The sequence below is a fragment of the Myxocyprinus asiaticus genome, chromosome 38 (genome assembly GCF_019703515.2).
Source record: "Myxocyprinus asiaticus isolate MX2 ecotype Aquarium Trade chromosome 38, UBuf_Myxa_2, whole genome shotgun sequence".
Classification (NCBI taxonomy): domain Eukaryota; kingdom Metazoa; phylum Chordata; class Actinopteri; order Cypriniformes; family Catostomidae; genus Myxocyprinus; species Myxocyprinus asiaticus.
The window spans coordinates 33897565-33924878 of NC_059381.1; the positions used below are offsets into that span (position 1 = coordinate 33897565).

The 27314-nt window shown below is 39.5% G+C and overlaps 1 protein-coding gene across 4 annotated transcripts in view; it reads left to right on the forward strand.

Moving 5' to 3' along the window:
• The window catches only part of LOC127429346 (gamma-aminobutyric acid receptor subunit alpha-3-like), a 327245-nt gene that overhangs the window by 276274 nt on the left and 23657 nt on the right, over window positions 1-27314 (forward strand). For all 4 annotated transcript variants that reach the window (XM_051678328.1, XM_051678324.1, XM_051678325.1 and 1 more), the window contains one exon: window positions 16270-16475. In XM_051678328.1, the coding sequence (XP_051534288.1) occupies window positions 16270-16475 (206 nt within the window). The remainder of the gene's footprint in view (window positions 1-16269; window positions 16476-27314) is intronic.

A 27314-nucleotide genomic window follows, 5' to 3' on the forward strand; every position in this document is an offset into this window, starting at 1 on the left:
CCAGGATTAAGCTCATCCATTGATATTCCGGTTAAAATTATATGCCAGCCATTAAAAATTTTAGGGAATTTTTGAGCATCGCCAGTTAGAGGTTGTGCTCCAAATACAAATTATCCGTCACTCGGATGGATATGAGTTGTAAAGTTTCCGTCATGGTTATTTTTATCTGTCATTACTTGCTTTTCCATTATTTGTCCATTGAAACGTGCCTGTTCTCACAGATCTATCTCTCTCCCTCTCTCGTACATACACACACGCACACAAACAGCAGAGTAAAGCTGTGTAAAAATGTTTTTATTTGTCAAAAAGTTGCTAATGCCGTCCTATCCATGTTCTGCCACTATCCAAAAGAGAGAAAAGATCGTACTAAAATTTCCTCAGGAATTATAAAACAGCTCCTATTTTAAATGTGCAATTATATCTAATATAGTTGCCAAAAGGCTATATCCACGTTTTGATAATGAATTCCAGAGAAGCGCTGATCTACAGATGTCTTCTCCAAAGATCCCTCAGTTATGTTCATCGTTTTTATAGGGATATTGTTTGGTTCTTTGTTCCATCGGGTCAGTTTGCGTTCTCACCAGAAGCGAACTGCTCCAGAGTTTGTTTGCAATCGGTCCGAGATTACCTCGTTCAGGCGGTCTCGGATCGAATGTTTTGATGCGGATCTGAGTGCGATTGCCGCGTTCATATATGCCTAAACGAAACGAACCAAGAGAGAAAACGTGGCAGGTTCTAAAACAAACGCTCCAAATGAGCCAGGTGTGTAAATGCCCTTCGGTGAAGCATAACTGAGATTCTCTTGGGTCCTCATGTATCAAGACTTGCGGAGGTTTACACTATAATGTGGCGTATGCCTAAATCAGGAAAAGTGCGTACGCACTACAGATTTCAGATTTATAAAACATACATATCTTCCCTTTATAAATCCCAGTTAGCAGAAAGTTGTGCGTATGTTGGCAAAGAAATAAAGGGCTATATTACTGATAGCAAAAAGTAATAGGGTTATGTCACAACATAGTAAAAAGTAAAAGAATTATGGAGCACAATTTCAAGAAACGATTCAAGAAACAAAAATGTAAAAAGTCTCAAAAATATCAAACCATTGTTTTGGCCAACAAATTTTGTAATTGATAAATTGTATAAATTTGTGACATTTAAAACACATGTGACAACAAAAATGTGCTAACTTACATTGATTGTCTTGAGCACATATTTAGCCCAAACTTTTGGTTAAAATCTTTTTTCCCTATCAGCTATAGCAGTAATATGATGACTGTTAAAATTTACTTTGGAAGGTAGAATTAAAAACAAATTCTTCTAATATAGGAGGGGTTTGACCTAGGTGTTTGAAAACAACATACAAAACATTTAGAGAAAATGCTAGAGAAAATAGTTTTTTTTAACTGGAATTTTATTCTCAAAACCTTTTAGTTACTGAGAAACCTTATGACAACTTCCCCGTGTGACAACTATCACCGGCCCCCCTTGTAAAAGAAAGATTTTCACATCAAGAAAGAAAGAGACTGTTTTCTATGTTTCAACCCTAGCCCTTGTCATGTAAATGTAGTACTTGTAAATGAAATCTATTGTTTCCTGAGTTTCCTAGTTGTGTCTATGCTAGCTGACAGCCACTGTAAATATGCTGGTAGGCTTCAATAGAGAAGTACTAATGAGGTCCAGAGCAGACCCTTATTGATATTCTGCAGGGCTCGCTCACCAATGTCTGCAGATGTGATAAAACAGCGGGGAGCTCGGGCCGCAGGCTGGGCACTGAAGTAATGGAGCAGCCAGACTGGTAGACAAGCTGTGCTAAACGTAGCATTTTCCAAGATGCCTAAAGGTTGTGTATGCCACATCCAAAGCTGGCCCCACTGAGCCCTCACCTCTGCAGCTTTCAACTAACTGCTGCCCATAGATTTGACAGAACCCTTTTAGATTCCTGTATTGTCATAAGAGAAACTCTATATGTTCCTATTATGTCATAGGAGAACATTTTTAGGTTCCAATTATTTCATAGTAGAATCCTTTTAGGCCAGTGATATTATTGGAGAATAATTTTATGAGTAGGTTTAAATGTGGGTACTTTTTACTCTCCCTCAAGTACTCTCCCTCAAGTTGGTTACAATGGGTGGCATTCCTGTCGTTACATTACTGAGTTTAATTTTAGTTGATGCGGAATTTATTGAGAGATTATTGAAAGGGACTTTTATGACAGCGGAAGTTCACACAGCTGCGCGCACTGTCACAGACTGTCACTCAAGCCGAGTCCTTCACTGCTGCAGCATCATGCTCTTCAAACAAAGTGAAACACTTTCTTTGCTCCGCACAGTGAAAATAGACTAGTTTCGTCATGCCTTAATTTAACACCAAGACAAGCGGATATTTCAAGATTAAAATTGCTGCTTCAACTTAAGGCAGCACGTTGTTGAGGTAAGTTGTGGCTCTAATGATAACGTTGGCTTTTCTGTGACATGGTGATGGTCATTTTCAGGGTGATTCTGTAAATATGGGTTCTTATGACATACGTTTTTATGTGTACATTTTTAAATCAGTACAGCAATATATCAGTGCACTTTGTCCCATGTCCCGCATGTCATGAGCAGTATTATGCATTTACCCTGTGATTTTGCAGGGGTACTGGAAAATATCGCAGCTTTGGGCAGATTAACTGTATAAATTAATATAAGCATCCAAGTTAAGTGTAAATGCTTTGAGATGTGCAGGCACACGGCAATCGTATGGCGAAGAGAGTGTTCCGCGACTGGGGTTGGTGCCCTATGCAGGCTGCGTATTCTCTGTTTAGGGAGTGGCAGTACTGTGTACAGAACTAATGACCTAAATTCTTTCGACACTAAAAACTGTAACTACACTGAACTAAGAATCCACACAGGACTATAAAAGCTATGAAATAGTGAAAGTAGGCATTAATAAAGCATGATCTTGCTTTGGTTTATATTTCAGCATTATATATAATGTCCCTGTGGGACATTGTTCATGTTTTCACCATAATAATTACTAGGAAGGTTTCCAAACCTCTCTTCTTATTGACAAATTCATTCAGATCTGACAAGAGCCCTTAAAGGGATAGTTCACCCAAAAATTAAAATTCTCTTAACATGTACTCACAATCATGCCATCACAGATGTATATGACTTTCTTTCATCTGCTGAACATAAATTAAGATTTTTAGAATAATTTCTCAGCTCTTTTGGTACATACAATGCAAGTGAATGGGTACCAACATTTTAAAGTAAAAAAAAGTCAGCATAAAAGTAATCCATAATACTCCAGTGGTTAAATCAATATCTTCAGAAGCGATGTGATAGGTGTGGATGAGAAACAGATCACATTCACATTCTTCTTTTGTTTTTGGTGATTCACATTCTTCTCTGCATATCACCCCCTGCTGGGCAGGGAGAAGAATTTCTAGCAAAAAAGTACTTAAATATTCATTTGTTTCTCAATCACACCTATCATATCTCTTCTGAAGTCATGGATTTAACTACTGGAGTCTTATGGATTACCTTTATGTGCTTTTTGGAGCATCAAAATGTTGGCACCCATTCACTTGCATTATACTGACCTACAGAGCTGAAATATTCTTCTAAAATCATAATTTGTGTTATTCAGAAGTGAGGAGGTCCATTATGTCATTTGTGAAAGTAATGAGTTACTCATTACTTGAGTGTTCTTTTAATTGTATACATTCTTACTCTTACTCAAGTAATTATTTATGTTAGTACTTGTACTTGAGTAATTATTTTTTTAAGTAATTGTAATTTACTTGTGTACAGTTTTTGGCTACTCTACCCTCCTCTGCCAGTGGGGTCATAGGAGAACCCTTTAAGGCCAATGATGTCACAGGAGAACCCTTTTAGGTTCCAATGATTCATAGGAGAACAATTTTGTGTTCCAATGGGGTCATAGGAGAACCCTTTAAGGCCAGTTATGTCACAGGAGAACCCTTTTAGGTTCCAATTGCTTCATAGGAGAACCCTTTTAGGTTCTAATGTGGTCATGGGAGAACACTTTTAGGCCAGTGATGTCATAGGAGAACATTTTAGGCCAATGATGTCATAGGAGAAAACTTTTAGGTTCCAGTGGGGTCATATGAGAACCTCTTTAGGCCAATGCTGTCACAGAAGAGCCATTTTAGGTTCCTATGTTGTCATAGGAGAATCCTTTTAGGTTCCGTTTATCCCATATGGTAACCCTTTTAGGTTCTAATGATGTCAAAGGAGAACATTTGTAGGTTCAAATTGTTTCATAGTAGAACCCGTTTAGGTTTCAATGATGTCATCAGAAAACCCTTTTTGGTTCTAATGATGTCATAGGAGAACCTTTTAGGTTCCTATGATGTCACAGGAGAACCCTTTAAGGTTCCTGTGCTGTCATAGGAGAACCCTTTTTAGTTCCTATGATGTCATAGGAGAATATTTTTGGATACTATAACTCCAATAGACCCTCTTCTCCCAAAAAGTACCCAGAGTAGGAGCTAAAACTGTCTCTCTAAATGGCTACGAGGAACTATAGTTCAACGAAAAGTTGTTGTTTCGGGTAAAAGTACCTAAAGCCCTATTCGGACAGGGTTAGTTTTATAAACAGTGTTTGAGTTACAATTATTATCACCTGAGGTCTGAGATTTAATGTACTGATTCGGATGGGGCTAAATATCTCCATGTTTATTACAGAGGTGGGAGTGTCTGTTTTCTAGATGTGGGCATTACAGAAGGTTGAACACATAATTTTGGTGATAAATTAATGTATCTTTTAAACTTTATCAGTTTAAATTTAAATTAGCCTACTTAAAATAATAATAAAAAAAATAATAATAATTATGTAATTTATTGATTTAATTGTAATTAATTATACATAAATTATATAAAGAGTTTATAGAAGTGGCTGCCTATAATAAACATAATTAAATAGAATTATAACATTACTTAACTAAGCTGAGAAATTAAGGTGAGTATCTTACCAGATGCTGATATTACAGTGGCCAGTCTTAGTATTTTCTGGGATTTGGCTCTCCTTGTTAATTTTATTTTCTTATTTTTCATTGGATGGTTGCAAAAAATCTACATCCAAATTGAAAGTCACGCAGCAGGCAGAAGATTGGTGCTGATGGTGTGCAACAGTAGTTCATGTAGGTCAAAATACATGAGGAGAAGTGTTGTGAAAATTCAGTATCAGCAATCACAGACATTCGCATTCGGACGGGATTAGATTTCTCAGAGGACCCTTGAGTTAGCCGAAAAACAGTAGGTAATTTGCTCTTTAATTTATACAGAGGTTGCATGAGAAAAACACAGACTTGTCAGATTCGGACGGGATTAAAATCACAAAGTACGTCTGTGAAACACGAATTTCACTAACCTCCTCAAGGAAAACTAGTCCCGCCTGAATAGGGCTTAAGTCGGGCTTTAGTTCCTGCAGTGGGAAATGGCCTTATGATGCCATATGAAACTTTTAGTTTCATGGTTCTTTAGAAAACCATCTATGTAATTGTAAAGACCCCAAAAATCAATATGCTGAGCTGAATATATACTGTAACCTATAATGTGAAATGAAGAATGTTTTTCAAGGTGAAGTGTGCAATTTCTGCTTCGTTTCATAAATATTCCTCCTGACTTCCATTGGTCGAACAAACAGAGAGTCCTGCTCCCAACTCATGGCATTGGTTGTGCCAATGTTGTTATGTTCAGATGGTCATGATGTTCAAAAAACTGAGCAATATTGCTACATAATCACTGTGTTACAATTTTCAGGGGAATAAACCTACAAATTACTTGCTTAAAGTTGTTAATGCATATTAAACTGGCACAGGAATGTATTTTAACAAGTATTTTGACATGTCACCTTTAATTCTAAGAACTACAGTATTTAGCTAATTCAAGAACAGTGATACAGATATCAATGATTCTTGATAAGAACGGGGTTCTGCAAAGTACAGTTGAAGAACCTTTATTTTTAGGAGTATACTACTACTTCTTATGTTTGCCTTGTCTTTGTTAAAATTATTCAGAGAAGAAAACTTCTTATCCACCCCACTAAAAAGGGAATCCAAGTTCAGTGTTTCTAGGCTGCTGCATCATCTCACAAACAGCACTTTTGGATATTTAATAAATCTCTTATGCCATGGATAGCTGCCAGTTTCCAGGATCTACTCTGATGGGTCTGACCTGACATTTCACATAAGATAATTCTGTTTTGTCATTTTCTTCACAACTCCACACAGTAATGTGTAATTTATACTTTCAACGCACACTGAATACAATAGACGTCTGTGTCCACAGAGACAATAGCGACTCATGTGACATTCTGTCTAATGTCCCCCATGCTTTTCACTCTGTTTTCAGATGGAGATAAAACCTAGTGAAAAGTTTAATGAGAATCTTCTCTGCCATTAGACTTTTTGACACTCTAAGCCCCTCGTCAGCCATAGATTTCAATTTAATTGTAAGCCACTGACATTTATTGGAGCAAACAGCGCTCACTATTCATCTGAATAACAGCCGTTCTCCACAACACACATTATATAACAATTTTATTTATGTAGCAATCTTATTTATTTTTGTACCAAAGGGAAAAGGTTTGGGAAGTTGCATAGTCCAGTTAGCCTCTGCTGGTAGATGTCGTTACTAGTGGTTGACCGATATGTTTTTAATGGCTATTGCCGATATCCAGAGAGCATGGTGGCCGATGTGCCGATATAATATACAATTTATTATCATAAATGACATATATATATATATATATATAATTGCTAAAAAAAAAAAAAATATTTAGCACTGGAATTACTTAATGTTTCACACAAAACTTTAACTTTGTAATGATAATAATATTTAAAAAAAACTTTAAAAAATAATAAGATTGTGTGTTTTAAATGGTAGATAGCAGTTTGTTCTGGTTTCTGTCATCCAATTTTAGTAATTTACTTGGGGATATAATTATTTTATTATACAAGGAAGAAGGAAATAACTACACTGCACACAGTAGTACAGGGTACATTAGCAATCGCATTTTCTCACTGAAGGCCAAATCAAACTAATTACACATACAGCGCACAGTGAATATGACATTTATGTATAGTGCATGTGAAGCGTTTTTACTTTGAAGTTGCACTCATACGCTCCTACAGATCAAGCAAGCAGCAATCTACTGATGGCTTCCAGTTTACACGGCCCGGATCGCCTTCTTGGAGTGTCACGGACTGACCGTCATGCAGTTTTGGTCCAGGCTGATAGAATACATGCTTCAGAGGAAGATATGGGCACTCAACATTCGTGAGTCAGAGGAACAGAGTTTTGATCCAGGCTGATAGAATACAAGCTTCAGAGGAAGATATATGCCGATAATTAAAAAATTCAGAATATTGGCCAATTTATCACCTTTGCCGATATATATTGTATTACGTAATGACAGACTGATCTCGTAGTGAATTTGGCGACAGTAGGTTGAAGGTTCTACAGCTGGAATCGGTAACTGCTTACCTAAATTTGAATCACTGCCCCCAGTGGCCGAAGCTGGACGTGTTGAACATATGGTTGCGTGTAAGCTCCAGTTTCTGGGTAAAATGTCTACAGAATGGCACCAAAAGTGAGTTTTAAAGTGAGTTGTTTTTAGTCAAAATTTATGTAATACTGTGAAGAGGAATACATATTACCCAAACCCAAACCCAAACCCCAACCTTAAACCTAACCATCAGTGAAGTAAACATTTAATTTCAGAATGAAAATGCAACCTCCAAATCATGCTCACTATTGATTATGTGAACGTGATTACTTCCCAGTTTCCATGGGACCAGAACCTTTGTCACTGACACGCTATTAGTAGCACTACAGGAAAAGGTATACACATTTAAATTGATTCAAAAATGTATAATCCGAGATGGCACTTGTCAGTAAAGGCTAAAACATACTTTACGCAAATACCTGAATGCAGATGAGATTGCTTGGCCCAGTTGAACATGCTTAATATGTGTTCTAGCATTACTGTGGCGGGAACAAACCTCAGTACACAAGGGTGTAATAGTTACCTTCAAACGTCTGTGCCATTGAACTGTACAGTTTGTGTCATTATTTAGATAAATTCCTATAAATATATTGACTTACACTTACTTGCTGAGCAATATTCTCTTCGAACTGTTGCTCCACCATGACAGTAGTTGACTTGAAAGTGAAAACTCACCAAAGAAGCGGACCATTCACACTAATCTCACTATAGTGCCTCTTGCGGCACAATGAGAATGTAATGCTTATTTGCATGGGGTTTTGAATTGCAATCTGACACATTTCAGAATGCAATGACAGGTGACATCGAGCTTGCGTTGCAAGATTTGTTTGCGTTCAAGTACTTGCAAAGAGTATGTTTTGGCTCTAACTCAGCATAATGATGTAGATTTCAGGGTACCAGAACATACGGTAGCAACATGTCAATTTCCAGTATGATCATGTTGGTCATTAGTGTTTTTTGGTTGGTTACATCTGTTTTTTTCAACACAGTCTCTGATATCACATATTTACACATGGAAACATGTATGTAGTATGTATATACATCTGAATTACATGGATAATTTAGAAGGACACATCATGGTTGATGAACACGCATTGCTGTATAAGGCCGTGCTATTGGCGTATTAATCTAATTTTGGTTTCAGGTCAGCACGCTTCCCAAAGGACTGTTTACACATCTTACCTTTAAAAGCTCCCATTACTTAAAAGGATGCCTCTTTTTACCCTATGACACCTGAGCACATTGGCATTCATCCCAATGCTGAGAGCTTTCATTTAGAGCTCAACTCAACTGAAATGCTTTACCAAGTAAAGTGGTATATATTATAAATGTGTCTGTCCTTGAAATATCCTACAATATTATATAATGCAGTTTCGACACCTATGTAATGTGGTAGATCTTTTTTAACCCCTAGCCAATGATGCAGCTCTTTTTGTCATCACAGTTGTTTTAGATAGATTGATCATCCAAGACCATCATAAACTGAGACACAGCCCGCTCCTTTATCAATCCAGAGATTATAATGCAATATTTCTTTGAGCTCACATATAGGAAGCATTCACCATGTTAAATGAGAATTTGAAATATAGAAAGATAAATATAACGGTGTGTAGCCTACCCTGGAAGCTGCACTTTACTATAATGGTAAAGGAATAATTCACCCCAAAATGAAAATTCTGTCATCATTTAGTCACCCTCATGGAAAAGAGGAGCTCTGACATTGTGCAAAATATCTCCTTTTGTGTTCTACGGAAAAAAGAAAGTCATACGGGTGTGGAACAACATGAGGAGGAGACAATGATGACAAAATTTTCACTTTTTGGGTGATTTATCCCTTTAATAACCTACATGGCATTGGGGCCTGGGTAGCTCAGCAAGTAAAAATGCTGACTACCACACCTGGAGTCACAAGTTTGAATCCAGGGAGTGCTGAGTGACTCAAGTCAGGCTTCCTAAGCAACCAGTTGGCCTGGTTGCTAGGCTGGGTAGAGTCACGTTGGGTTACCCTCCTCGTAGTCACTACAACGTGGTTCTCGCTCTCGGTGGGGCGCGTGGTGAGTTGTGTGTGGATGCCGTGGAGTATAGCGTGAGCCTCCACATGCGCTAGGTCTCCGTGGTAACGTGCTTAACAAGCCACATGATAAGATGCGTGGATTGACGGTCTCAGACGTGGAGGCAACTGAGATTCATCCTCCGCCACCCGGATTGAGGCGAGCTACTACGCCACCACGAGGACTTAGAGCACATTGGGAATTGGGCATGCCAAATTGGGGAGAAAGGGGAGAAAATAAAACAAATTAAAAATAAAATAGCCTACATGGCATGTCTGTTTGATGGACTGCAAAACTGCAGTTTGTGACCGAGCACATCAGTCTGTATCTCACAAAACCATAATATAGTTTCTTTGGCCTAAAGGTCACTTCAGAAGGTGGCCGTGTCCTTATGCATCATTCCCCAGACAGTGCTGGTTAGCATTTAAAACATACACTCACATCCTTTTCCTAAGGATATATGATGGATATATGATTGGATGTTCCACATCAGCACATATTCAAGGGATATAAGCTAAATCAACAAAAATATGAGTGAATTGACATTTAGTGTTGGGGAGTAACTAATATTCCCTATCTGTCACTCACTCGATGTTGTGTCAATGTAGTGACACTAGTGGTCACTCTTGGGAGCCCCAAACACCTCTGCTTTTATGAAAAAAGGCCAATGAGAATTGGCGAGTGAAATTTGCATGCCACTCCCCCGGACATACGGGTATAAAAGGAGCTGGTATGCAACCACTCATTCAGATTTTCTCTTCGGAGCCAAGTGGTTCTATTCATTGAGCTGAATTCATCCGCCGAGTTCATTCACCTCTCTCTGTTGGATCTTACGGCGCATTTCAGTGGCTTCTCCCCCTCTGTATCTGTGGTTTGCAGGGAATGCCCCTGGGCGCATTTAACATTTAAAAGAGTATATTCTAAAAGAGTATATTTTTCTTTCTGAAAGAGCGGCACACACAGAACGTCTTTTTCAAGTGTGTTATTCCTGGTTGCGGTCGTTATCTCTCTGCTTCCGACAGCCACGATCGCTGTCTTACGTGTCTGGGCACTGCCCATGCGGAGACATCGTTCATGGACGAGTCATGTCCTCATTGCGAGATCATGACCATGGCAATGTTGCTTACGAAAGCAAGCCACCCCAGCGGCAGTGAGGCCGTGTCGGTTAGCACTGGGGGCGATTTGGGGATATCAATGGGACCACCTCCACTGGGTATCCCCCCACAGACCTCCCATTCCCCAGCACGCTTGCTTGCCCCGATCGGGCTCTCGCACGAGACCGGCGGCTCGTCTCAGTGCAAGTTCGACTTCTCGTTCGGAGCTCCGGAAGACAATGAGTTATCGAGCGCATCATCGGAGAGCAGGCTCGTCCAGTCTGATGCAGAGGCTTCAGCTCAGCTTCCTCCTTTGGGAACGGTCGCCCAGTCTCACGCCGACACGGAAATGACAGACGTGCTTTCCCGGGCGGCCATGAGTGTTGGGCTAGAGTGGAACCCTCCACTCTCCCCTGAACCCTCGTGGCTCGACGATCGGTTCCTGAGCGCCGCCCTCGGCCACGCCCTGCCCCGCCCCCATTCCTTTCTTCCTGGAAGTGCATGAGGAGCTAACAAGATCGTGGGAGGCACCTTTTACTGCCCAGTCCTGGTCTTTCAGCTCCCCCGCTCTCGCTACCCTTGATGGCGAAGTGGCAAGGGGGTATTTGGTGATCCCCAGGTGGACAAGGCGCTCGCGAGAATTCCGTCCAGGGCCTGTAGGTTTATGTCGTCCCTGACGGCTAGAGCCTACAGTGCTGCTGGACAAGCCGCCACCGCCCTGCATGACATAGCTTTCCTGCAAGTACACCAAGCCAAGGCGCTAAAAGAAATGCACGAGGGTAGTTCTGACCCGGGATTGATGCAGGAACTGCACTCGGCGACCGACCTCGCTCTCTGGGCGACGAAGGTCACGGCGCGGTCTCTCGGGCAGGCAATGTCCACCCTGGTGGTCCAGGAGCGCCACCTTTGGCTCAACTTGGTTGAGATGTGAGAAGCGGACAAGGCACAGTTCCTTGATGCTCCCATTTCCCAGGTTGGCCTGTTTGGTGATATCGTCGAGGACTTTGCCCAGCAGTTCTCGGTGGTGAAGAAGCAGACAGAGGTTTTACAGCATATCCTGCCCCGTCGCGGCTTAAGACCCCGCACCCTGTCTGCTCATTGCCAAGGGCGTCCTCCTGCAGCAACAACACCGGCTCCACCGAAGCCTGCCCCCCTGGCCCGGCTCCGGTGTGGAGCCCTCCGCAGGAAGCAGACACCACCCGTCTCATGGCCGGCCACTAAGAACCCGAGGAAGGCTTCAAAGCACCCCCGAGACAGGCGACCCAGGGGCGAGGAGACCCACTTCTCTGGGGCTGGTCGACAGACCACTCCATCCCCCCGTGGAGGGCCAGGAGGAGAATCTTTTGTCACCGCATGCCCAGGAGGATGTGGCACCAAAAGGCCTGACAAAAGAATGGTTCCCTCGTCTCCTGGGTCACATATCCGGTGCGCACTGCCGTCGTCATGACCACAATTCACCGTCCTGTTTTGGCAGGCATGGCGCTCCAGCGGCGGACCCCCCGCCACTGTGCACCCAGCTGTGGCACAAACATGCCCACACGGGATTGGTTCCAGTGGAGATTCCTCCACCCCCCTCCTCGACCAATCTTATGGTGGGCGGCAGGAGCCAGGTAAGTGCTTCGATGTCCCTGGACTCAGCATGGCTACAGGGCTCGAGTCCCCTCGACGTGGCACCTCGAGCTCCGCCCCGCCGCAAGACCCCACCCGCCGGTACGTCCAACGTGATCATTCCCTTGGTCCCCCTCGCCCGGAGTTTGGGTGCATGGCTCGCGCTTTCCAACCTATCGCAATGGCTGACCCGGACCGTCCGACTCGGCTATGCAATTCAGTTCGCCAGGCGCTTGCCCAGGTTCAGAGGCATCCGCTACACCTCGGTGAAGGGCGAGAACGCCGCTACCTTGCATGTGGAGATCGCTACCCTTTTGCGCAAGGGCGCGATAAAGCCTGTCCCTCCAGCCGAGATGAAGAAAGAGTTCTACAGCCCTTACTTCATCGTACCAAAGAAAGGCAGTGGGTTGCAACCAATCCTGGACCTGCAAGTAATGAACTGGGCTTTGTACAGACTCCCGTTCAAGATGCTGACACAAAAACGCATTCTAGCGAGTGTCCGGCATCAAGATTGGTTCGTGGCGGTAGACCTGAAGGACACGTACTTTCCCGTCTCGGTCTTACCTCGACACAGACCCTTCCTACAGTTTGCCTTCGTAGGCCAGGTGTACCAGTACAAGATCCTCCCCTTCGGCTTGTCCTTGTTCCCTCGCGTCTTCACGAAGGTCGCAGAGGCTGCTGCTCCCAGTCGCTGTCTGCACTTACAGCCATGGAGGCCGTTCCCCTGTCACTGCCTGCGCTCATGGCCACAGAGGCCATTCCCCTGTCACTGCCAGTGATCCCGACCATGGAGGCCTTCCCCTGTCACTGCCTGTGCTCACAGCCACGGAAGTGTTATGCTTCCCTTTTCCATGCTCCCCAGTACTATGTTTCCCAGTGCCATGCACCCTGACTCCCTTTGTACCTTGCCCTCTAGTGCTACTCTCCCTGAGATCCATGTTAACTTGTTGCTTGATATCCCAGCTGCCTTGACCCCTAGTGCCTTGCTCCCTAGTACTTTGCTTTCTAGTGTCGCAATCCTTGAGATCCATGTTACCTTGTTGCTTGAGCTCCCAGCTGCCTTGATCCCTAGTGTCTTGCTCCCTACTACTTGCTCTCTAGTGCCTTAAATTATGAGTCCCCTAGTGCCTTGCACTCTGAGTCCCTAGCTGCTCTGATCTCTGAGCCCTCTGAATCCCTAGATGTGACAACCGATATGTAACATTTGAGTGTTCTTGTTTCATTATTAGGTTCATGTTTTCAGGTCTTTTATTGTGAAATTAGTTTATTTCCTGTTCTGGTCATGTGTTTTAGTCATGTGATATCCTGTATTCCTCATGTTCATGTGTCTTGTTCTCATTGGTTATTGTCTTGTTAACTTGTTATCAGTCTTGTATTTTCATTGGTTCATGTTTTAGTAGTCTTGTTATTAGTCAAGTCTTGTTATTGGTTGTCTTTGTCTTGTGTTTCCCTTGTCAGTGTATTTAAGCCCTCATGTTTTCCCTAGTCCTTGGTCGAGTATTTTAGGTGTAACATATTGTTGTTTGTAACGTCATAGTCAAGTCTCTCTAGGCTAGTTTGTGTTCTGATTTATATTCTGTTTTTTTTTTTTTTTTCTTTGGATTCACATTTTTGGATTTATTGAACTTGTAAATAAACTGCACTTGGGTTCTTCACTTCATTTTTGTCTCATCCTGTCTTCAGTTAGCCTGCCAGAATGTTACAGATAGCTAGCTGCTTAGTTCCACAGAGCTCAATGCACTGCAACTACAGTTTTGGCATGAATTATTTTGCATGCCTCGTTGCTGAAACCAGTTAAAACATGCACTGTTGCCACCCGTCCCATAAAATACAGGATCGTCCCGTATTTAAAGATGAAATGATGCATCCTGCATCAAATTAATACGGGACATGATTTGTCCTGTATTTAAGCTGGTCAGATGGTGTCACGGCAAAATCGTTCCAGAATGTTAATTTAACATTAAGAAGGAAATTTTGTCTATGTGGGTAAGGGATCGTCTGAGGAGCCCACACATTGTGCTAAAATATGCTAGTACTGTGGAGGGTGTAATTGCTATAGTAAATAATACTTGGACACTAATTTGGGCAAAGAGCACTAGAGACTTGGGACTTGACTTAAGACTTAAATGCAAAGACTTGAGACTTGAGACACATCTGTTAGTGAACTGTTCAATATTTTAATTGGACTTAGATGGATTTTTATTGGCGAACATAGACATACACTTTTTTTCTTACCATGTTCATGTTATCGTTCTAATTGCACATGTTCAGTTACAGACTCAAGGTAGGTTATCGGTTGCTAGAGAATTTATTTTTGGATATAATTTGTGCTTTCACTTACTATTTTAGATCGAAATCAGTTTTATGACTAGGGTTTCTAGTCCAGTTGTTGAGTGGACAGTTCGGTTTTGAGACGTGTTTTCTGATCCAACACATAAATTGCTTGTCAGAATTATATTTCACTCACGGTTTTGTGAAGATGGAAATCTGGCAACCATTTATGGCTGGTAAAGCCACCTGACATTGTGCATGCATGAATGGCTTTGGTTGTCAAGGAAATCACAGAGCCAGCATGATGTAGGCAATCTCTTCAATACACTTCAAACTAAAAAAACAATAGTGTTATTTACAAAAATCTATGCTTTTGGACTCCTTTCATAGTTGCACATATTTTAACACATATTTTAAAACAAGAGGAGATAAGTTACTTGGTGGTGATGTTATAGATGAGCAGACCGAATCTAGCTTCAAGTGACAGTCGGACAGCTGAGGTTAATTTGTTGACGCTCTTCAAAACATAAGGGCGGGACTTATGCGATTTTGATGGACACTTCAAAAGCTCCATCAAAAGGCCAATGGAGATACTTGTTAAACAGGCTGCCTGATTAAACATCTTTTCATCGGTCATTTCGATTCACAATGCAAATAGTAGGAAGAGGTAATTCTGTGCATTCCATCTATGATAAAAAGTCAAAATTGTCAAAAGTGGAGATATGTGTTTTTCATTGGACAGCGACGATATGTAGCCTTGATAATTCATTAAATCTTGTGAATTGGTTAGTTCTGATGGTTCATGTAACAAAAGCCTGATCCTTTGAAAATTATGTGACTGTGGCGACATTTTTGCTAAATGATATTCCTTTTACAAATCACAGTTCAAAGGTGAAATGTCCACTGCTTGGTTCTAAAAGAGAGTTACATTTTTCCCCAAACAGAATGTTAATGCTCTAATGAATTTTACATCAACAAAACCGACCTCCCTGCCATAAACCTAAACCTAACCAATTGTCAGCTGTGGCATATCTGTATGGGCAGGTACGGGAGTGTGCCACCAAAATATTAATTCCCTTGAAAACATAGATCCATTCTATAAACTGCCAGTAGTGTAATTTGTTAATCCATAAATGTGTTCAAAATGCTGACACATGTATTTATAAGAAGGTATTGATGTACCTGAAACCTCTGTTAAATTTTGTATGATAGCTACAAGCATGTGGGGCAGGAACTGCTGCCCAACCGAACTCCAAAGTGCCCCTCATTTTTCCAATGGGAATTTGTGATCAAATATGGAACTGCAACAATCTCTAATTGAGTGCCAAGCCAAAGGTAACTGTAGCATTAGTGCATACCAGCAGTGTGACAGAATGTGAACATGGCACGCATTACTGATGAACATGTGTGTAACACCGTGTCATTTCAGTTGCAAATTCAAGACAAATTGGCCATCAAACAAATTGGTCCAGACAGGCCAGACTTAAAAAATAGTTTAGCAATCAAATGATAGAGAAAGTTACATGTTTAAAACAATTCTGTAAATTAAATGTAACTTGACTGTAGTTTACTTCAAGTAGATTGTTGCTTGGCAACAAGTTTCAACATTGATGTCATTGTAAGAATATTACTCCACATGAGCTTAGATCCTGAATTTGAGAGGTCTTTCATTTATCTGTCCTTAATACAGAGGTAAAACTTTACCTGTTTTGTGTTTCTGTTCTTAGGTGTCACTACTGTCCTGACAATGACCACACTGAGTATAAGTGCCAGGAACTCACTTCCGAAGGTGGCCTACGCCACAGCTATGGACTGGTTTATGGCGGTCTGCTATGCCTTTGTCTTTTCTGCCCTCATTGAGTTTGCCACAGTCAACTACTTCACGAAACGCAGTTGGGCCTGGGATGGTCAGAAGGAGGCCCAGGAGATGCGGGTATGCATGTTTAAGACTATTTAGTACAGCGGAGTACATTTCTCCAAAAATGATAATTCTGTCATTATGTACTCCTAAACACTGAATGTCTTGTTATTGTAGTTGTTTAACTTATACCCCATTGACTTGCATCGTATGGACAAAAAATCATCATATATTTGTCAAAATAATCTTCAAAAAATCTTCCTTAACTGAAAGAAAGTCATACGAGTTTGAGATGGCATGAGGGTATTTTGGAGTGAACGTTCCCTTTAAATTTAACAAAGTTATCATATAGCTTCAGAAGAATTGGACTGTTTAATTTTATAGTACTTTTAAGGAGCTTGGCAGCTTTAAAAGTATCCCAAACATGTTCCCCATCTTCTCCCCTGTTGTTTCTTATCACCCTCTCCACTTTTGTATTAAAATCACTGTTACCATTTTTTTTTTTTCATTTGCCTTTCACCAAATAACAAAACACTTCACAACAGGTTTTGTTGCATACTTAATCTTTTATCAACTTTTAATGTTTTTTCTGTTATGTGATCAATCACAGTTTTTTTTTTTTTTTTTTTGTACAGAGTTACTCCACAATAAGCAATAAATATTCAGCATATAAATCCTAAACTAACGTGTGCTTTCTTGTTAGCAAGCTTGTCACCATTGTAATTTTTCATTGAGGTTGTTCCTGCTCAATACATCTAATGCTGCCAGCACTCTCTCTCTCTGTCTCTCCACCGCCTTTGCTTACTCTTTATTATTGCTACCCTCTGTCCTGGCCCTGATAACCTCTGAAAAATGAAGTGCTCAAAGCTAATGGATGGGAATTGATGCAGAGAAATCAGAGCGAGGTGCCATATTGCTCACAGGATGAGGAGATATTGTACCTGTGAACCAGTAATATAAATTCCTGTTTCGTCCTCCTGTAGTAACCCTGTGTAATCTGTCGAGAAGCACTTTACTTATTCATTAACGGTTCAATAGAATGGAAATTTCAGTTCTCTGCAGAAAGTGTGGAGAGCTGCTGCAAAGTTTTATAAAAGACAAGAGGGTACAATGCAAAACTGATAGCATGGATAGACCCAGCCAAAAGTCTAATCTTGCAGTGAAAAAATGTTGGTTTAAGGAAATAAAGTGATAATTTGTTTTAGGACACATTTTTTGACCTACTTTTCTAAATTCTGTTAAAATTTCCTAATTTGTTGAAGACATGGCCTGGTGGATATTACACATGCTGTGACATGTTACGTGATGATCCTTATGTAGCACTTATCAACCCAGATTTGAATCCGACTCTGATCATTTCCTCTGACCTGTCTAATTAAGGCACAAAAAAAAATAATAATAATTTTCTTTACAGACCTATTTCTATTAGGGAGGTTAATATCCTACATTTCTTATCCAGTCCACTTATAATTAGGGCTGTCAGTTTAATGCGTTAATTTAGTGCAATTATATAAAAAAATAATGAATAAAAATAAATACAATTATTAATGCCCCTAAAAATAATCATGACCCTGAACGTGCATAAATTGCAATTTTCCTACCAACATAGCAATTCAAGCAATTAAATTACCAACTTCATGTTCTTGCAAGTAGCAGTTAGCTATACCTACTTGGAATGAAACGTGTTTGTTTGCAAGCACTTTTCATGGTGAGTTCAATGCTATGCTTGACGCTGGCGTTGAAGCTCTGACGCAAATCACGAACGCAGCTTCACGATTGTTGTAGCAAAGCGGATAGCCACAGTCTACTGGCAGATTAATATTGCAGAGGATGAAATTTTTTTAGATTTAATGCCCATTTCAATGAATATGCAACCTATGTGGGGACCAGTTCTTTCAATTAGTCAAACTCCCACTTAGACTTTGGGAACTTTTCATGTTACTTGAATTGGTGATATTTTAGTGCATTTCTTTCTTTATATTGTGGAAGGATTTGTTTGGAAATGTTAAAAAAATATTATATTGCTACATATTGTTTTGTTTTCTTTGCTAAGATGAAAATAATTGAATTTTGACAAGAAAAGAAGTATATATAGTGTCAAATTTCAGCACTTTTAAAATCTGCGTTTAATCGCGATTAACTACAAAAAAATTATGTGATTAATCGCGATAAAAAATATTTATTGACTGACAGCACTATATTATATATATACACATTTATATAATATATATATATATATATATATATATATATATATATATATATATATATATATATATAAGGCTTACAGGATGCATTCTTGCATCTGTCTGCGCTATCTTATGATAGAAATATTTGATTTCCATCACAAGTCCCATCTGGGCTTGTTTTGTACATCAAATAGCGCTAAGAGCTCCTTTCTCCATCATAAAAAGTAGCAGTCAACTTGCGTGTTACAACAGGAAAGCGCTGTCAGAAATGATTTTATTTACTGAGATATCAAACTTCGTGGCTCTATTATAGGAGAGAGCGTAACAGTCAGCTATCGTGTTACGACAGTACCGCCCATAGAATGTGTGGGACCACCATGTTATGCTGTTTTATGCTAAGCTTGTAGACTCAACTTGGTAGAAGGGCTCTGGCGCTGTTTGTGGCGTGTGTGTCAGTGTAATGACTCTGGTTGGACACATTACAAAGGTTCCGACCTTCACACCAGTGTTTATGCTATATTCACCATTCATAGGTTGATTTTCTCAAAACCTTTAAACCCTGTGCGTCTGTGGCTCTCTGTGTGTTTTGAGGGACCTATTTAGTCTGACACAGCAACATTGACTCGACCAGTGGCAAAAGTTGGGGGTGTGGCTATCTGTTTGATTGAACAATAGCAGACAAGGGTTGTTTCGGAAAGCTGGTTGAAAACAATGTGTATTAATTTTGTTCTGTGGCACAGAAATTATACACTTCAGCTTTACCATCACAAACACAATATGCATTCTAACATCTACACCTAAAAATTGACAGCAACGTTACTGGTGGAAAAGTGCTAGGTTATTCACTGTCTTGAAGTTGCAATGTTGGAATACTGTTTTTGCACCCAGGAATGATGCAAAGTATATAGTATATACATAGTATATACAGTGTTTATAAAGTATATAGTACTTCATACCACCTTATTGTCTAGCTGTCCTGTGTGTTCTCTGACTGTGCCGATCCAGTAAAGCTAGTGATAATTGGTTATGTGCGACAGGCTTCTCTACACTCCTCTAATGATAGGCCATGGGCCTCTTGTGTCAATGGTAAGCCCAAAAGAGAGCGAAGGGAAGCATTGAGGCAGTTTAAAATTGCTGGATCTTTGAGCTAGAAGAGAATTTAATGGCTATTTATAGCAAAAAATAGAATAATAGAAAGCAGAAGAAAGCACACAGATGAAAGATAAATTGAAAACAGGTTTACTGGGGTATAGCACTAAAGAGAAAGCCGAAAACTGGTTTTCTATTGTTAGAAAGAAAGGACGGTGCAAACAATAGAGAAACCAGATGAGACAAGCAGGAAGAAAGAGAATGCATTTCGAGGAAATAAAAAAGAAGGATAAATAGAAGAAGAAATTGGTTTGGATTGCACATTTGCCTCATAATAAGAAACTGAACTGTTGGCCTCTCATCTCATTCAGTTGGTTGTATCGCAGGGGTTAGCGAGGACACATGGTTGTCCCTGAGCAAGAGGTGTGATCAGAACAAGGTGAATTGTCCCTTATCTCGGAGTGTGAGAGATGCCTAACTACAGACATTATCAAACATCACTCAGTCTACAAGCCAGAAACTAGAGACCGATTACAATGCTAATATCAGACTGTAAAACCACTGCGCTTTGGATCGAGTTAGACATTGACCCAGGTGCTCTCTGATGTTCATGACATTACAGATTGGGGTCAATGTGATTAACCTTCATGGGGAGAAGGTCCTGCACTGGCTGTGGTGGTCTTTTCAAGTTGTTGAGTTGCTCTCAGTTGTTGGTGAAAAGGATAGTGGTAACAACATGACAGGACTGGTTTATAAAGCTGGGTGAGTTTATTTGCAAAATAATTGTCCTGCACCGTTTTTGACTATGGATATGAATGATACCTCAAATCACGCAGCCTGTTAAGGAGACGGCATTGATTTTCATCTGGAGGATGGTAAAACAGGAGAAAGAATCTCATAGACTTGGACTGTTACTAAACATGCTCAGAACCATTCAGCCCGATGGTGGAAAAAGCGCTTATAGAGACTTAGGGGGAGGGATCTTTTGACTTGGGCCAAAAAGCAATTACCTAGCAACCACCAAGAACACTCAAGCAACAACTTCACAACACAGTAACAACAGTTTAGAACACCTTATTGCATAAAATGCAGGCTTCTACTTTGAAAACATGGCAGAGTAGGTCTTATTTGCAGGGTTGTGGACTCGAGTCACATGACTTGGACTTGACTTGGACTCGAGTCACAAATTTGATGGCTTGGGACTCGACATAATTAAAGAAGACTTGCGACTCAACTTAGATTTTGACAACAATGACTTGTGACTTGACTTGGACTCGAGCCCTCTTATTTGGAAAGACTTTATACCTTCAAAAACCAAAGATCAGTCAGAGTTGTACATTTAAAAATATCCAGCAAATCATTGATTTCCCTAATAAACAATTTGATTGATTTTGCAAATCTGCATTTCCACGCTCCACATTCAACCAATCAGAGAACCAACCAATCAACTTCCCACGAGAGTAGGACCAAGTTTGAAGATTACACATTCAAGGATGACACAGCCTTGAATGTGACCAAAGATAGTTTCATTTGAATATAAAGAATACAAAATCGAGGGAAACAAAATGATTGCAACATGTAGAACCTGTGATTAAAAGATTACAGATGCTTCATCAACAACGTCCAATTTTGTGAGGCATCTGAACAACTAAAGACAGAGGTAAATTGAGATTATTAACTGTTACAAATCAGCTATGGTTCACTAGCATTTAACTTATCGTGTTAGCTGAGTTAGCCAGCTAGCTAATTCATCCACAGAGCTCAATGCACTGCAACTACAGTTTTGGCTTAGTTACGTATTTAAGCTGGTCAGATGGTGTTACGGCAAAATAATTCCAGATCATTCATTTAACACATAAGTAGGACATTTTTGCCTACGGTGAGTAAGGGGTCATCTGAAAAGTCCACATTGTGCTAAAACATGCTGACTTGAAACTTACCTGCAAAACAATGACTTGGTCCCACCTCTGCTTATTTGTATCTGAACGTAAGAAGTCCATAATGTTGTTGATGTTTTTATTTTTCTGGCAAATTTTTACATTTATGCAGCTGCTTGTAACACAATGACATCTTACTCCATGACTTCAAACGGAACTGATGAACTGCAGAAACAAAATGAAATAACTAGCATCTGAAGACAGAGTTAACAAGTTAACAATCTGTGGTTAACAAGTAATGTTTACATGTTAAATGGCGCTGAGTAATTGCATCTTCTTTATCATAACTTTTTTGATGGTTTAACCTTATGTTTTTGGTCACACATAGCATACAAACAGAACATTTCCGGTGATTTTACAACTTCTTGTTACAGGAAATTGCCAGAGCTGTTTTACTGATATTCTAATTATGATTGTGGAGGTTTCGAACAAAATCTCAGATTAATGTGGACGGAATTTTTAATGGCTGTTTAGAACAGGCAGTCAAGCCAAAAAGAACGTTTCTGAAAACACTTGATACCTATATAAAATTTGGAATCAAAAGCAGTTTCAAGATGGCTATTGTTTCCGTTTTAGTTTGTATGGGTGGGGGTAGTAAGATTGTGACTAGGGAATTACTCATTTTGATTGTCGCATCCATGCTAATGTTTAGCCTATTTTCATGTTTAAGTGTGTGTGTGAGACAGCGGAGAGGGACTAAGTGGAACAGTTGTGCAGCGGAGACAGCGGTTACCTTGATGAGGGATTTAAAACATGTTTAATTCATTCTGCCTGACAGACAGATATAACACAGAGGCCCATAATAAGGAAACGCTATATTGTCATCCCAGTCATGCTTTGAAGTGGTCTACACATGTTAGCATACACTTTGACACAAATGCACACATACTCACACACACCCTGGATTTACATATGCAGACTAAATGCAAGATCAAAAAATAATTGATGCCACCCAAAGGAAAGAAAAATTACAAATGAGATCTCTTTAATATCACTAGTTTCTCCTAGACAGGAATTACATTAAATGGAGAGCAAATGGAGAGTTTTGCTGAAGACTTCTGTTGATAATTATGGTGAGAAAAAGACCCTAGAAATCTAACAAGTCTCATACTGCTCAGATTTGCCAAGAAACCAATGTTTGAAATCAAAAGTCAGAAATCAAGCACACACACCTAAACCTTCCTCTCTAATGAAGCACTGGGAAAACTTTTGGATAGTTCATTTAAATGAACCAGTTTAAATAAATGATTCCCTCATATTTAGTGTTCAGAACTCTGATTCAGTTCTATCGGACGGTTCATTTAAATGAACTTGTTCATATAAATGATTCACTGATTCACTTGAGCCCAGCGCAGCCTTAAATGGCCTTCTTATCTGAGGCAAAATGTTTAGTTTAATGCTGCTGTTTATCACTATATTTCGATTTAGTCATATAAAATAGGCTGTTTTCTAATTTATTAGTGTATAGACCAGGGGTATTCAATAGGCGGATTCCGGTCCAGATCCGGACCGAAGGATACTTCAATCCGGACCGAGATCTAAATCTTTGTTCTAGTTATCACCGCGCGTTGCCTCTCTCCCAGCTATGGACAGAGGTGCACATAAAGCCTGATTTACTAAATCTTTACTAAAACATCTTTTACACTATAGACAACAAAAATGAAGCAAACTGAAACTATGTTCATCTTTCAGATATGTGACAGTTCAGCTAAGACAGGTCTGTGTCAGGACATTTTTTCTATCAAAATTTTGCTTCATTAATCAGCATGCTAGGAGACTTTTTTATAATAAACAAACAGGTTTTTGTTCTAATTTTGTGAAAATTAATCAGATGCCATCATGGCATGGGTGGCAAGGAAAGCCTATTTACATTTAAAGCAAACAGTATTTTAATGCATTACTGTTGTTATGTAAATTGTTTGTTTGTTTGTTTGTAGATTTCACTTTAAGGAAAATATAAAAATGGTCAATTCAGACTTTTACATTTTTAATAATTTTCTCTCAGGAGACACCCCTGAACCCCCATACAGTGTTTTGTTTTTTTATCCCTCAAAAGGCCTCCTATGTCCCATACACATACTGCATATTCTGAATGTAAAAATATTTAAACACAAAAACTGAACTGTTGTCATTCAGCTTCAAAACTAACTGTTGATCTTATCTTTTAATATTCATATCCAAGTGCCCTCAATTGAAGATGACTTGATTAAATATTTTAATCTTTTGGTAGAATATCCGTCAGACCCAAATACTTTGGCTGTCTCTGGGCCCCCAATGTCCTCATCCCTGCCCAGTTTTGAAGAGACTATTTAGACTGTTTGAGATTTATTTTTTTTATTTCTTTACGAAGTACTGTTGCTGCCAATGTGGCAAGTTATAAAAACGATTCAAAACAATATATTATATAATTTCAAAGCCATATTACTTCTGACACCATGTAAGCTACGTATTATTATCTAGACCTTTTCTGGGAAGGAAATGTAGAGACCAGATCTCTTGGAACTTTAATTGAGTACCCCTGGTATAGATTAAATAACTCTGACATCACACCACAGGCAACAGCGCTTCAGGGTTCTTTTGAGCAGCAGCAGCTTTCAATGCTGGATAAGGGCAATGCTGCAGTTTAAATAATCTTTAACTCATTTTATAATGTAAAATGTTTTTTGATATAAATAAAAGTTATTATAAAAGGATATATTCAGAATTATAGGAAAAACTAGTTTTAACTTGATTCATTAGGCCTGTATTAATATGTTGGACAGGTTGTTGAATATGCATACTCACACGCTTAACAAACTTCTAAAGCCTGATAAATGTGGCATATGAAAATGAAAACTACCATCAGACATACAATATGCATCTTTACTGCTTAAATCCCACAGTAAATAACATTTGACTTCAATATCAATATATTCCATGTTCAAACGTCATAACAGCCGTTTTCAATGTAACAATTCTATTACATTGAAAACTATATTATATACTATATCATATTAGCAGTATTACATTATTTTATTCACATATCCTTTCACAGACAGTAGACTATGCACTCCGATGGTGGACATGGGGTCCCGTGTTTTCCGTTAGACCTTCCATGGCTTTTGTTCATATAAGATCATCATTAGATCCTGAGTTTTTCCTGATCCAACTGTCCTGATGGAAATTTAAAGAGGCACACATCTCCAAAAATCTGTAGGAAACGGGGTGTTTCAACCCCATAAACAAATTGTTTGAGCAATTACGGCTCAATTTGTGTGAAGTGCCTGTTGAACACAGCTCTTTTCTGGGCTGCCAAAAGAACAGGAAAGTGGCAGAGCGGTGCAGTTGTTTGTAAACAGTAACTCAAGTAGGGGTGGGGAAAAAAAAATATTTTACAAAACTGCAAATGCTGAGACAAACTATTGTAAAATCGTCTCCCTGAATAAATAAATAAATAAATAAATGATTTTAAAAAATTACATCTTTAGCTTTTTTACCTTTTTTAGCCTTTTTACACCGAAAGTGTTGCGAAAAAGAGAGAGACGATTCACTGTGAAATGGCTCATTCACATCAAAAACGTAGCAAATCTTCTCTGTTATCTCATTCACACCTTTACAATAGGTGCCGCTGATCTAGAGTAATTTTACACGTTTTTGGTATACAAAGGCACAAAAACAAATATGCAAGTATACACTGCCCTAATAAGCCATAACAATATCATTTGTAAAGAAAAGCCATGTAAGATCCATAAAGTTGTTTATTAAAAAGTGTTACAAAGGCAAATGTTGCAATATATTTATTAATTTTTAAGAGAACACGGGATGCAAATGCAAAAATGCAGCATTAAATACATTATGAAGACAATCCATGTAAGTTCAGAAAGTCTTTTAAAGAGGATGCATGGCAGAGATGCAGCAATATAATTTACATATTAAGAGAACCTATTTGAGAAAGCCTCCACACGCGCTATGTCTCCACAGTAACGCACTCAACAAGCCACGTGATAAGATGCATGGATTGACGGTCTCAGACGCGGAGGCAACTGAGATTCGTCCTCCGCGACCACGAGGACCTAGAGCGCATTGGGAATTGGGCATTCCAAATTAGGGAGAAAAGAAAAAAAAAAGACTTGAAATCAAAATAGAGATTCACTTACCACCAATCAAAATCACCAGTGTCTGTCAAAAAAAAAAACTGTCAGAAAATGATATGACAGGAACAGGTATCAAATATCAATGAAATATTTAACCTAGCTCGGTGTCATAAAGTTTTATTACTTTCCTTTCTAAGAAGCTCATTGGCTCCCTCAAGGTTTTGACAGGGTTGAAAACATCTCTTGGCACAAATTCTCCAATTACTTTAAATTGACTATAGCACACTACAGTAGTAATAAATGAAAATGTGATATTTGCCCAGTGACCTCTTATGGCTGATGTTGTTAGGGTAATCTACAGCCCTACAGATATCTTTAGAGTTATCTTCAGCTTACATACCAGTTGCCGTGTAAATGAGATCTCCACATGAGGAATTTAGCCGATGCATATTGCAATAGAGGGAATGTTACTTGGCACAGCAGGAATGCAGCGTCTGTCTGCTGTAATCTGAATTTGTCTTCAGGAAATACAAGAGACCCTGTAAGGACAGGAAGGAAAATATATAGCATCTGAATAAAGCACATTGTTGTGTAATATTAAAGGATTACTAATCTAAAGGAATAGTTCACCCAAAAATGAATCATTCATTCATCATTTACTCAGCCTCATGCCATCCCAGATGTGTATGACTTTCTTTCTTCTGCAGAACACAAATTAAGATTTTTAGAAGAATATCTCAGCAATGTAGGTCCATACAATGTAAGTGAATGGGTGCCAACATGTTTATGCTCCAAAAAGCACATAAAGGCTGCATAAAAGTAATCCATAAGACTCCAGTAGTTGAATCTAAATCTTCAGAAGTGATATGATAGGTGTGGCTGAGAAACAATTTTTGCTAGAAATTCTTCTCCTTGCCCAGTAGTGCATAAAGAATGTGAATCACCAAAATCACAAGAAGAAGAATGTGAAAGTCAAACTGGTGATTGACTGAGCAGGCAGGAGAATTTATAGAAGATCAATAGACCATTGTGTATATATGAAGACTTTAAACAAGTTTGAGGTGACTCCTGGAAAAAATAACTGAATATAATGTATTATTGAATTGATTTGAAATATGTAAAAGTATTCTTTCCGAGGTCCTAAAGGCGGTCGCTCACCGGACGAGAAGTGCCACGTCGCGGCTAGGATACGGCACAGGTATCAAACACGGGGCACGTCGATGCGGTTCAGGTTGCAGACAGTACACACAACAGTTACCAAGGTTTTTCCCTTGTTCAAGATTGAAGGATGCTAGAGTAAATAATCTATGTCCTTTGATAATAATTTGGGTTGAATATAATGGAAAATATGTGTTGGGCCTCATGTATTTAGATAGAAGACAAAGGCAGGCCTAACACAGTCGTAAAAACCTAACTCAAGCCCCCACCTTCCAAGTCGTAAATCTTACTGATAAAAATCTCAACTGTGTCATGCTGACGGGATGTCAGTGCTCGGATTCAAACCTTCATTCATTGTTTTTTCCAGAAAATCGATATTCTTCGGATGTCGATTTTCCTAAGAAAACAATCTAATATTGAGACTGTTTTAATATTTGGTTATTAATCCCTAATTCCAGGGTGGTGCCC